At 33.0% G+C, this 13830-nt stretch overlaps 1 protein-coding gene across 1 annotated transcript; it reads left to right on the plus strand.

Moving 5' to 3' along the window:
• Positions 1-3014: 3014 nt before the first annotated feature.
• LOC141517332 (olfactory receptor 2D2-like) lies at positions 3015-3950 on the plus strand. The gene has a single exon (XM_074228238.1). The coding sequence runs from the start codon at positions 3015-3017 to the stop codon at positions 3948-3950; it is 936 nt and encodes a 311-aa protein (XP_074084339.1).
• The last annotated feature ends 9880 nt before the right edge of the window (positions 3951-13830 follow it).

The following is a 13830-nucleotide window of genomic DNA, read 5'->3' on the forward strand; positions in this document are numbered from 1 at the left end:
CTAAGAGAATGTTCTGAGTATTAAAGTTCTCTGGTATTAACCAATAGTCACTTTTTTCATTCTTCTTTTATAGATTTAGGTATAATTATTTTACTTTTGGTGCATAATTCATTTTTTATGGAGAGGTTGTATTGAAGACTCGAGAGGTTTCAAAAATGTAACGAATCTTCAATGTTGCTGGTCAATGCTTTTGTTCAGATAGACTGTTTAATATCACATAGGTTGACAGTTTTTCACAATGCACTGAGCCTAAATAAAAACAAGAGAATATATTTGATGGCATTTGAGTCTTGTTTTTTTTAAAAACTATTCCACTAATTACACTATTTTTTTAAATTAAACTTTTTAATTCATTGGTAAAGGAAAGTTCCAGTGAACAACTTCCTCTACCAATGCAGATCAGCACCTTTTCTGTGCTTATAGTCTTAGAAAATTGTCTCAGGCATTGGAGGTTAAGACATTTGCTTCAGGTCACAGGGGCAGTATAAATCAGAAGTGGAATTAAAAATTAGATTTTCCTGATTCTTCTACCCTATATGCCATGCTTCCTATTTTTAAACCAGTACTAAATATAATAGCTTGAAGGATTATAGTTATATAGACTAAGTTGTGAAACTGGAATAAAGAGACCTAAATTTCAACTTTATCATAATTTTTAAAAATTTTTTACATTTTATTCTTCTGATGAATTTTGTTATTATTTTGTCTAATTCTACAAAGTAACACCTTAGTAGTTTGATCAGATCAATTATTAAAGTATATTAAGAAATATTATCCTTTTTTATTATATTAGCATGACCTAACCATGACAAATTAATAACTCCCAAATTATTTGTCTTTAAATTTCTGGAAAAAAACTGGGTTTGATTGTATTTATAGAAATCCTGAATGTGATTTGAAAGGTTAACTGCAGATTATTTTATGTATTTTGCAGTTAATGTGAGTGAAATTTATTTTTATAAATTATTTTAGTAATAATATCCTGAAATCCTGTTGATTTATGTAGATTTATTTTGTATCCTGTTTTTTATTGAAATAATTAAGTCTCAATTAATTTTAATAAATCTATATAGTATTCTCTATATAAACTATCATATCATTTGAATAATGATAATTTAGCTTCTTCTTTCCTTAAATTATTTTAATTTTCTATTTTTTGAATTTCTAGGAATATATCAAGTAACCATGACAATTAGCCTGAAAAAAAAGTCTAAGGGAAAATATTAAGATTTATTCAAAATTTGCCAGGTTATAATGTAACATAGAGGATAGAGTAACTATGTAGAATCAGGTGATAGAAGATAGATCAATGCATGTAAATTATAATATGGGAGATGTTAACTTAATATGAGGAATTATTGTTTAATAATTAGAGTTGTGCAACAATGAAAAGCCTTCCTCATGAGATAGAACACTATTTATCAAAAAAAATGTTAATGAACATCTATTCAAAAGATTAATCCAGAAGACAAAACTAACATCAGTAGTTGGAAATTATAGAGGGGAAGATTTCACCTCAGTATATTGGAGGTATTTTCTTCCCTCTCCATTTTATAGCTTTATTCTATTTCTTTTTTGAATATTATTTTATTTCTCAATTACATGCAATGATTCTTTTCAATATTTAGCATTTATTGTTTGTAAACTCTTGAATCCACATTTTTCTACCCCCTCTTCCTTCCCTTTACCTCCCCACAACAGAAAGTAATTTTATATGTTATACATGTTTAACATTTTTCTATATTCCATTGTCCTTCATTTTTTGAAGAAGACCACAACAGCAGGGAGATGATGCCATGACAAGCATGTGAATTGGATTTGAGTGAGGGGGCTACTGTGTTGTCACCAGCCTCATTTTCTCCTCTAGAAGCAAATGGGTCCAGTGGCCAGATATGAATAAGGACAACTGATGATGGCCCTGGATTCATTGAAATCAGGGTTAAGTGATTTGTCCAAGGTCATACAGCTAGTAAGTGGCAAATGTCTGAGGTTGGATTTGTATTCCTGTCTTCCTGAATCCAAAACAAGTGCTCTGTTCACTATACCACCTAGCTGCCCTTCCATATTCCACAGGTCATGTTGTGAAAGAAGAATAAAGGCTAAAGAAAACAATGAGAAAAAGAAAAAAAAACCTATAAAGCAAGTTTTAAAAAGTGGCAATAATATGCTTTGCATTCAAATTCCATAGTTTTTATCTCTGGATGTGGATTGCATTTACCATCACAAGTCTTTCAGAACCATCCTAGATCACTGAACTGTTGAAAGGAGTTAAGTACATCATAGTTGATCTTCACACAATGTTGTTGATCTGTAAGAATACCCTCCTGGTTCTGCTCACTTCACTCATCATCAGTTCATGCAAGTTCTTCCAGACTTTTTTGAAATCTGCCCGCTCATGATTTCTTTTTTTTTTAGGTTTTTGTAAGGCAAATGGGGTTAAGTGGCTTGCCCAAGGCCACACAACTAGGTAATTATTAAGTGTCTGAGACTGGATTTGAACCCAGGTACTCCTGACTCCAGGACTGGTTCTTTATCCACTGCGCCACCTAGCTGCCCCTGCTCATGATTTCTTACAAAATAATAGTACTCCATTACATTCATATACCATAATTTGTTTAGCCATTCCCCAAATGATGGAGAATTCTCTCTTCTTTGCCAGTACCAAAAGAGCTGCTAAAATACTTTGTACATTTGGGTCATTTTATGATCACTTGGGGATACACACCTAGAAGGGGAATTGCTAGGTCAAAGGATAAGCAGTTTTATTGTCCTTTGGCATAGTTCCAAGATGATGGTATATTCTAACAGAGTTGTACAACAATGGAATGTCTTTCTTTTGGGAGTGAATTAAGGATCACTGAAAGAGTTTAATGAACAGGGACAAATTTATAAAAGGGTGGGAGACTGTATTAGGTTGCATCTTAGTTCCCTTAAAAAAACTAGATTTTATAATTCCACAGGTTACATCCAAACATCAATTCTTGTTGGCTCCTTTCTAAGGAAGCAAAAAGAGCATGAGCCAGACCAATCAGACCTGGGTTACAGAATTTGTCCTTTTGGGTATTTCTGATGATCCTCAGATTCAACTGCTGCACTTTGTGCTATTCCTGGTGGTCTACTTGGTTACTGTTTTTGGAAATCTGCTCCTCATCACCCTGGTTCTGACTGATTCACAGCTTCATATACCCATGTACTTTTTTCTATGCAACTTGTCTACAGCTGACCTCTTCTTTTCTACCTCCATTGTTCCAGAAACCCTATTCAACTTACTCTCCAGGAGAAAGAACATATCCTTCATAGGATGCGCATCTCAGCTTCTTCTCTTCCTCCTTTTTGGTTGCACAGAGTGTGCACTGCTAGCTGTGATGTCCTATGACAGGTACTTGGCAATCTGTAATCCCATGCACTACCCACTCATCATGACAGGGAGGGTGTGTGCCCACCTATCCTTGGGGTGCTGGGCTATTGGTATTCTAGTGTCCTTGGTGGACACAACATTTACATTAAGGCTCCCTTATCAAGGAGACAATAAGACTGATCATTTCTTTTGTGAGCCCCCAGCAATCCTGGCCCTGGCATCTGCAGACATCCACAGTGCAGAGACAGCCATTTTCCTTATGGGTATCTTAGTCATTCTTGCACCTGTATCCCTGATCCTGGTCTCCTATGGCTCTATAATAGTGACTGTGATCAGGATGAAGATAACCTCAGGGAGACTTAAGGCATTCTCTACATGTGGCTCCCACCTTCTTGTAGTCACTCTTTTTTATGGGTCAGGAATAATCTGTTACATGATACCTAAGTCTGCTAAATTGTTGGGGAAGCTGATGTCAATGTTTTATTCAGTGATAACAGCCATGCTTAACCCTCTCATCTACAGCCTGAAGAACAAAGATGTGAAGAGAGCACTCAGGAATGCAGCCATTAAGAGACTGTTCTGTAAACTCTGATGCTTTTATGATAATTGGATTTGAAATTATTCCAGTTTGCTTAATGACATCTTGGGGAAAATGGTCTTTCCCTCAAGGCGTGGCACAAGAAATCATGGATTATGCAGCTTTGTCTATACCTGTAATATGTCTCAGCTGTGGGAAGAGTTGATACTGCTATCATATTGGAGAATTGGATTAAATTATGCTAATATAAAGCTCCATGAGAAAAATAATAATAATAATATTATTATTATGGCATTATCCTAAACCCTGGAAATTCTATTTTGCATTTCAGGGTATTAAACCAGCTGCATTATTAAGATTCTTGGGAACAAAGAGAGGCAGCCATTGTATACATTGCATACAATTACACTAAGATCACTTCTGCATTGCTTTATTTTATAGTGAACCTAACTTTTAAAGAAAGATACTGCCTAGTTGAAGTAAAAACATTAAAAAGATCAACATAATCAACAATCATTTATTAAGTGGAAACATTGTGGTAGACATAAATGCAAAGAATGAAATGATCCCTATTCTTATGAATTTTAGTGATAAAAAGTGACCAAGAAAATGGAATACACATTTCAGTGAAATAATCACAGGATAATTTAGTTGAAATGACATTTCCAGGATCTTCTACCTTAGGCTCCACCTAAAATATTTTTGAGATGCTATCACCTACTACTGCTTGAAGTCCACCAGTAATATAAAGCACACTATCTTCTAAAGCATCCTATTTTTCACTAGACAGCTCCAAAAATATGATTTTTTTTCCCTTTTACCTCTGGTACTTCTACTTGTTGCTTCTAATTCAATCTTCAATCTCCTGGAACAAAACAAGTATAATTCCTCTTCCACAGAAAAGTTTGTGAAATACATGTACACAGCTAAACTGTCAAATCTAAAATTTTTTCTCCTGCTATCTAAATATATCTTTTTCTTGATCTTCTCATACTATGAATCTATATTTTCCTTGAAATTCAATAAAATCTCCAGGTTTTTATATACAAATTTTCTCTAATATGATGTTCACTTCTGCATTCAATTTTCTGAACTCAAGAGGAAGACCTTTATTGTATCCTAATTAAAACTCAACCTTTTTCTTAAAGAATATATTTTGAATTATATCTCTGTTATTCAGTAAGGTATCTGACTTTCTCAGTATTATGACATCTACAATGTTGATATGCATAAAGCATGCCTAGAAGAGAGAGAGAGAGAGAGAGAGAGAGAGAGAGAGAGAGAGAGAGAGAGAGAGAGAGCACTGTGGAGGAGACAGAATTCAGATTATAAAGGTACTACAGTCCCAATATTCAGTTTATATTTTTCCCATTGAAAGATGTTTTTCTTTCAAGGGATGCAGATATTTGTGTCGTTAAGCATTTGAGTAAGGATTGAAGGGGACAATGAAGGGGAAGATGTTCATGTGAAGACTTCCTTCTGTAAAGTATAATAGAGCTAAAAATTTGTTAACTTCCCCATCCTTTTAGTGTTGAGAGGAATCCTTTTCTTTTGAGATTTAAATACCACACTGCCTTTGACCAAGAGAATGATTTGGGGGAATTGGTCTATAGTGAGTATATTTGTCCTTGCAGCTCAGATTTTGCTATTTCAGCATCTGACCTCTTATTTTGTAACAGTTATGGGTAACAACCTTACCAACCTTGGCACACAACAGCTGACTCTGCCTTACATAACCACACATACTTTTTCTTGAAGAATGTGCCTTTTCAAAATGGTGAATGTTGGAAAGGATGTGTAAAATTATGACATTAATGTACTCTTAGTGGGGTTATGTAGTGATTAAACCATTATGGAGAGCAAATTGGATCCATGCCTACACAGTAATTAAATTGTTCATATTCTTTGGTCCAGATATGACCACTAGGTCTGTATTCCAAAGAGTTTAAAAGGGGGAAGACTTACATGTACAAAATCATTTATAGCAATTCGTTCTGAGGGTAGTAAAGAATTGGAATTTGAGAAGATGTTCATCAGTTGGGGAAATAAGTAGACATTCCATGACTGTAATGGAATACTGTTCTGCTATAAGAAATGATTAACAGGTAGATTTCAGATAATCCTTTAAAGACCTACATTAATTGATGCAAAGTAAAGTGAGCAGAAGTAGAACACTATACACAGGAACAGAAACATTATGTGATGATCAATTATGATTTACTTAGTTCTCAATAATATAATGATTCAAGACAATTCAATATAGTACAAGTAATATAGAAATGATTTACTTGATTTCACATATATGAACTGTATCAAATTGTTTTGAGAGGGAACAGGCTAAGGAAGGAGAAAGATAATTGGAAAGTGAAAAAAATTAAATGAATGCTAATAATTCTCTTCTCAAATAATTGAGAAAAAATAAAATATTATTTTAAAAAAGAATATATCCTTCCTGGAAGCTTTAGCTTGATCCTTGTACCAATAAAGCCAGTTTTACTGCTGAGTAGAGGTGTAACAATCTCTTTTCTTGATTGTACAATTCAGATGTATTTTTTCTTTGGGACTGCTATGTGCTGCACCATGGTATATGACCACTATGTTGTAATGCATAATTATTCAATTTTTCTTATTATTATGGGGCACAGAACCTGCATCTAACAAGATACTGTTGGATTTTCAAGATTTTCTGTGACTACTCAGAGACAAGTTATACTTTTAGCTTTCCATTTAATTTTTAAATTCCAATATAACCAGACCTCAAAGAATCTTTCCAACTTTATTGTACATTATAACCCTTTCAGTATTTTCTGGTCCACTCAAATGAGTGATCTTTCTGTTACTTAATACATAATTAAGGACTCTTTTTCACTTTTCATGCCTAAGTTTTCTTTCTTTCTTTGTCCTTTGCAGAATTTCTCTTCCTTCAAAACAGTTTAACTACCACTCTCTTCAGGAAGCCTTTCATGACCCTTTCAAATTTATATCATCTTCCATCACAAACTTCCTTTTATTTAACTACTTTGCTTTCATTTATATGTATTATCTTTATATTTATTATGAATATGCTTTTTAAATGTTTGTTTTTTAATTACAAGTTCCTCAAATATAGGAATTATTTCTTTCTTTGCATTTGATTTCTCAGAATTTTGCTCATTATCAGACACATAGCAGATGATTAATAAATGCTGAGTGATTAATGCATTGAAGTTCCATTTTTTACATTTTCTTTACTCACTGGCATGTGACTAAACCTTTCTTTGCATCAGTTTTCTCATTTGTAAAATGGTGATATTATTATTATTATTATCTGAACTACCTACATCACAAGTTGCTGTGAGACTCACATGTAATAAAGTGTGTAGAATATTGGATAAGCTTAAAAGTACAAAATAAATATCAGTTGTGATCATTATCATTATTAAAGAGAAAAGAAGTCTGCCCACTCACTGTGACTCTGATCTTTTCTGGGAACGTAATCAATAGGTTGAGTATTTAACTTTCCATCATTTGTCGTAAAGGGAGGGAGGATCATTTCTTTCCTGAAGCCACACAAGAGGGCATGTACAATGTCACATGGGAATAGAGCAACTGTTCCTTTAGCCTAGTAACCCAACTAATAAAGTGATCACCTATCATTGTATGATTGCTGCATTTATGATTGTAATAGTAACCCAAATGACAGAGCAGTTAACTATGTTGTTCTTAGGCAAGAATGAATTAATCAGATTGATCGATTTTCTCTTACTGAAATAAAATCTGTTATTGTCTTGCTGCTACTTGCAAAAAGATATCTGTGAATATTGTCAAGTTAATAAAAAGCCAGGAAAGAGATACAGAGTGGAAGATGCCATACTGTTGAAAACATCATTTTGCAGTTAGATCTCATCTAGATACATTGTGAGAAAGGACATTTCAGATCACTGGGGGTGGAGGCGGGGAGTGGAACCAAGATGGCAGAGAGAAGTCAGGAACTTTCAACTGCCCCAGGTTTCTTTGGGAACAAAGTTAATCAAGCCTCTGAATGGATTCTGGAGTGATAGAATCAACAAAAACAAGAGCACAGTGGAGCATTTTCCAGTTTAAGATATCTGGGAAGATTTTCATGAATGATTTGTCTTACCAGCATGGAGGGGGAGCATAGCCCAGTACAAGGAGCAGAGCTCAGCCCATGGAGAAGAGTTCAGTGTGGGTGAGTGTGGAATAAACTAACCAGAGACTCATGGGCTGGCTCAGTGGACCAGCTAAGAGGACCCTAACACAGGTGAATAAAACAGATTCAGAGTCCCAGAACATTGTGTAGCCAGTGCACAACTGAGCTGAATGACTTCAATCCAGTGAACAAGCCACTAGCATTTCCAAACTGGAAATTCTGTGAGTGACCACCTCCCCAACACAAAAAGTTTGAGACAAGACCCTTGTGGCTTAGGAAGAGAGTTCAAAATAAGTAATAAAAGTCAGAGAAAAGTCATGACTATAGAAATCTATTACAGAGATAAGGAAGATCACAACACCATCTCAGAAGATGATGGCAGAAACAGTACTACATATGAAGTGCCAGAGAGGAATATGATTGATCTCCATCTCCAAAAGATCTTTTAGAGAAATTCAAAAAGGATTTTTAAAATCAAGAAGAAAAATTGGGGAAAGAAATGCAAGAGAAATTTAACATCTTGCAAAAGGAAGCACAAAAATTGAGTGAAGAAAACAACTCCCTTAAAACATAATTGGGTAGGGGTGGCTAGGTGGCATAGTGGATAAAGCCTTGGAGTCAGCCTGAGTTCAAATCCGGTCTCAGACAATTAATAATTACCTAGCTGTGTGTCCTTGGGCAAGCCACTTAACCCCATTTGCCTTGCAAAAACCTAAAAAAAAAAACCCCGTAATTGGGCAAATGAAAAAAGAAAAGCAACTCTTTAAAAATAAAAGTATAGAAATAAGAAAAAGAAAATAACTCTTTCAAAAATGCAATTGGGCAAATGGAAAAAATAAAGCAACTCTAAACATAGAATTGGGCAAATGGTAAAAGAAAACAAGTTCAAAATTACAACTGGCAGGACAGCTAGGTGGCGCAGTGTATACAACACTGACCCTGGAGTCAAGAGGACCTGAGTCCAAATATAGTCTTAGACATTTAATAATTGCCTAGCTGTGTGGCCTTGGGCAAGCCACTTAACCCCATTGCCTTACAAAAATCTAAAAAAAATACAATTTGTCAAATGGTAAAAGAGTATATGCTTTTAAAAATTGAATTGACCAAATCCAACCTCAGACACTTAAAGAAAATACCTAGCCATATGACCATGGGCAAGTCACTTAACCCCACTGCCTTGCAAAAAAAATATGAATTGACCAAATGAAAAAGGATATGAAAAGGCTAACCAAGGAAAATAATTCTCTGTAAAAATAGAATTGGGTCACTGGAAGCTAATTACTATATAAGATATCAAGAATCAGTTAAGCAAAATAAAAAAAAAGAGAAAAAATAGAAAATACCTTAATGGGAAAACAACTGACCTGGCAAATAGATCCTGGAGAGATAATTTAAACATTATTGGTTTACCTGAAATTCATGGCCAAAAAAAAGCACTTGGAAAACATCTCTCAAGAAATCAGTAAGGAAAACTGCCTTGATATCCTAGCACAAGAGGATAAAGTAATACTTGAAAGAATTCATTGTTCACCTCCTGAAAGGAAATTCCCTAATGATATTACCAATTAATATTGCAGCCAAATTCCAGAATTATCAGGTCAAGGAGAAGATATTTTAGGCAGCAAGAATGAAATAATTAAAACACCAAGGAGTCACAGTCAGGATTATGGAGTACTTGATAGCATAAACATTAAGGGTTCAAAGGGCCTGGAATATGATATTCTTAAAGGCAAAGCAGGTGGGATTATAATCAGGAATCAACTACTCATGAAGTGTAGTCTTTCATGGAGAATATGAACATTCAACAAAATATGTAACTTTCAAATTTTCATGATTAAAGGACCATATCTAGACAGAAAATTTGATCTTCAAACGTGAGCCTCAAGAGACACCTATACATAAAAAATAAATAAGAAAAAATAAAAAGAATGTTATTCAGTAAGATTAAACTTGCTATATCCCTACATGGGAGGATAATATTTATAACTCTTGAGAATTGTACTTCTATTAAAGGGAATATACTTAGAAGTATGAATAGAAGTTAACTTTGATTTTATGATTTAAAAAAGTTAAAACATTAAAAAAAGGGATTGTGCTCAGAGGAATGGGGAGGCAGAATGATGGAAATTGCATCACATGAAGAAGCACAAATAATCTACCAAATTTCTCCATGTATAAAAAAAATGCTCCCATGTAAAAGACACACCTTAATTTGGGGGCTGGAAATTTGAAAAAATGTATTACATAGAGTTATTGAATTCAAATTTTATTCATCATGAAATTCAAGGAACCTCTGCTCATAGCTTTCAGATATCTTTTGGGTAATTCTGGAGTGTGTACACATGCTTAGTTCATTCCATTTCATCAGTCATTTCTTTCTCATCAGCAATTCTTTTTAATTCATGCTAATACACCTTTGAGGACGCAGGAATTCCAATTGCCCTTTGCTCTTTATTCCATATCTTCAATTTCCTCTCTAAATCAGGCCATTTGGTTGATTTGCCTCTCATATCCTCCTTCTTCTGTAGAGTTTTCAGTAGGGTTTCTTCTTCCCTTAGCCAGTGTTACATTGTTTTCTCAGTTGGAGGAGTATCAAACTTACATTCAGCAGCATGATTTCCATTCACTTTTGCAAACTCAATCACTTTTAACTTGAATTTAGCACTGTATGAAGTCTTTTTTGAAGCCCATTTCTGGACAGAATATGACAAGATTTCACCTAATATACCTGTAACAAATGTGAAACAATGAATATAAGGCAACAAGTGTAAAAAAGCATGAAATGAAAGTAAAAAAATCTGCAACCATTGTATAAAATGGTCCCAGTCTTTAGACCCCAAAGTTTTCAAAAAAAAAGGATGAATCTTATACTGGAAATATGGTATTAAAATAGAGGGAAAGAAGGGAAGACTGAGAATTGTTTGAATCTTACTTTCATCTGATTTGGCTCAAAGAGAGAATATAATTTAGAAATTTATCTTACCCTGCAGTGAATTAGAATAAAGAGAGTGAAATAAATGAGGCTGATAGAAAGCAGGACAGAAATGAGGTTAAAAGTAAAATGTGAAAGAGGGAAGGAAAAGGGGGGTGTTGATAAAAGGAGGATGGAATGAGGGGGGTAAGTGGTGAGAAGTAAAAAATGAATGTAATGGAATGAATTCTTCCATACAAAGAAATTACATAACAGAGTGAATTTAATAACAAAATTCTGCAATATAATGTATGCAAGAGACATGTTTGAAGTAGAATGATACACAAAGAAGAGAAATAAAAGACTGGAGTAGAATATATTATGTTTCAGCTGAAGTGAAAAAAAAACAGAGGTAGAAATCTTAATCTCAGACAAACAAAAAGCAAAAATAGATTTCATTAAAATGAATAAGAAAGGAAACTACATCATTCTAAAAGGTACCATAGAAATGAAGTAATTTCAATACTAAACATAGATGCACCAAGTGGTATAGCATCTAAATTCTTAGAGAAGAAGCTGAATGTGTTATAAGACATAGACAAGAAAACTATACAAGTTGGAGGACCTCAACTTTTCTCTCTGAGAATTAGATGAATCTAATCACAAAATAAATAAGAAGGAATTTAAGGAGGTGACTAGAATATTAGAAAAGTTATATATGATAGAGCTCTGAAAAAAGTTGAATGGGAATAGAAAGGAATATATCTTTTTCTCAGCATTACATGGTACTACCAAAAAATGACTATGTATTAGGGCAGAAAAACCTCACAGTCAAGTGCAGAAATGTAGAAATATTAAACTTTTGCTTTTCATATAATGATGCAATTAAAAACATGTGTAATAAAGGACCATGGAAAGATAGGCTTATTATTTATTGGAAATTAAATAAACTTATTTTAAAGAATGAGTGAATCAAACAGCAAAATAATTTCATCCAAGACAATGAAAATAATGAGATTGCAATCTTAAACTTGTGGAATACAGTCAAAGCAATTATTAGGGAAATTTTTATATCTCTAAATGCTTATGTTAATAAAGTAGAGAAAGAGGAAATGAATGAATTGGGCATGAAACTTAAGCTAGAAAAATTAAAATCTCCACTTAAATACCAAGTTAGAAATCCTAAAAATCAAATGAGAAATTAATAAAATTTAAAGAAAACTATTGAATTAATAACTACAACTAAGAGTTGGTTTTATGAAAAGACCAATAAAATGGATAAATATTTGTTTTATTTTATTAAAAAATGAAGCTAACCAAATTAGTAGTATCAAAAATTAAAAGGTAAATTCAGCACCAATCAGGATATTAAAGCAATAATTCAGAGCCATTTTATCTAACAGTATGTCAATAAATCTGACAATCTTAGTGAAATGAATGAATAATTACAAATATATATATATGTATATATATATATATAAATTGCCCAGATTAACAGGAGAAAATAAAAAAATCTAACCCCATTTCAGAAAAAGAAATTAAAGAATTCATCATTGAACTCCTTAAGAAAAAAAATCTCCACTTAACCCCATTGCCTTGCCAAAAACTAAAAAAAAAAGAAAAAGAAACAAAATCAGATGTATTTACAATTGAATTATATAACCATTTAAAGAAATATTACTTTCAATTCTATTTAAACTACTTGAACAATAAGCTAAGAAGTAGTTCTGCCAAATTCCTTTTATGACACCAATGTAGTGCTGATCCCTATACTGTTAAAGTCAAAACAGAGGGGAAAATTATAGACCAATTTCCCTAATGAATATTGATGTAAGAATTTTAAATAAAATATTAACAAAGAGATTATAAAGCAAGACATCACTAGGATAATACACTATGATCAGGTAGGATTTATAACAGGAATATAGGAGTGAGTCAACATTAGGAACATTAGTCAACAACGGGTTCTGTAGAATGGTCTTCTGCTTGGCTGCATTCATAGGGACTACAACATACTAAATAGAAGAGTTCAACCATTTAATTTTTTAACCTTGCTGGCCAATTTATGTATATGACCACATGTTAATAACAAAACTAATAAGTATCATAAGATTATCTCAATAGATGCTGAAATAGCTTTGATAAAATACAGATCCCATTCCTATTATAAAATCTATTGTTATTATTATTATTATGTTTAATACCAATAATAATGTAATGTTATACTTAAGAACTTAAAAAGTATTTTTTCAATATAGGACATGTAAAATTAGATCTAGTAGAAATAATTATTACAAATAGTCTGTATAACATATGAAAATCAGATAATTTATTGTATCCTTTGAATATTATTGTTGGATAAAATAGTGATGAAATAGATATAAATATATATATATGTGTATATGCATACATACGTGTGTGTGTGTATTCTTGGAAATTCCTGCTATGATCATTAGGATGTCCTCTTGGTCCAGGTCATTTTGAGTTTTGTTTTAAGGAGTGACAGGAAAGATATCATGGTAGTCGAGAAGAAGAGGGGGGAAAAACCCAGCACCCAGATATTTGTTTGTATGAAGTATTTGTCATCCAGGTGCTTTTCACTTCAGGTATTGTATTCATTTTCCTTTTGGAAATTGAAAAGTATTTTCATATCCAATTTCATGAGTTCCTTAGGAAAATTATAGAATACTGTCTTATCTAAAATAAAGGAGAGAAACTTAAGGTGACTAAAATATAATAGAATTAATTTCATGAAGAAAATTTCATATGTAGTACTACATGTAGATAAGGGATTCTTTGTAAGATAGAAGGTAGCAGATAGTTAAAAGGCTATTGCTCTAAGAAATAAGACATGTTAAATAGCATGTTGATAT

Source organism: Macrotis lagotis, chromosome 1 (genome assembly GCF_037893015.1).
Source record: "Macrotis lagotis isolate mMagLag1 chromosome 1, bilby.v1.9.chrom.fasta, whole genome shotgun sequence".
Taxonomy (NCBI): Eukaryota; Metazoa; Chordata; class Mammalia; order Peramelemorphia; family Peramelidae; genus Macrotis; species Macrotis lagotis.

What these genes read in the sequence shown, in the direction of transcription:
- LOC141517332 (XM_074228238.1), top strand. Translation starts at nt 3,015, where the DNA reads ATGAGCCAGACCAATCAGACCTGGGTTACAGAATTTGTCCTTTTGGGT.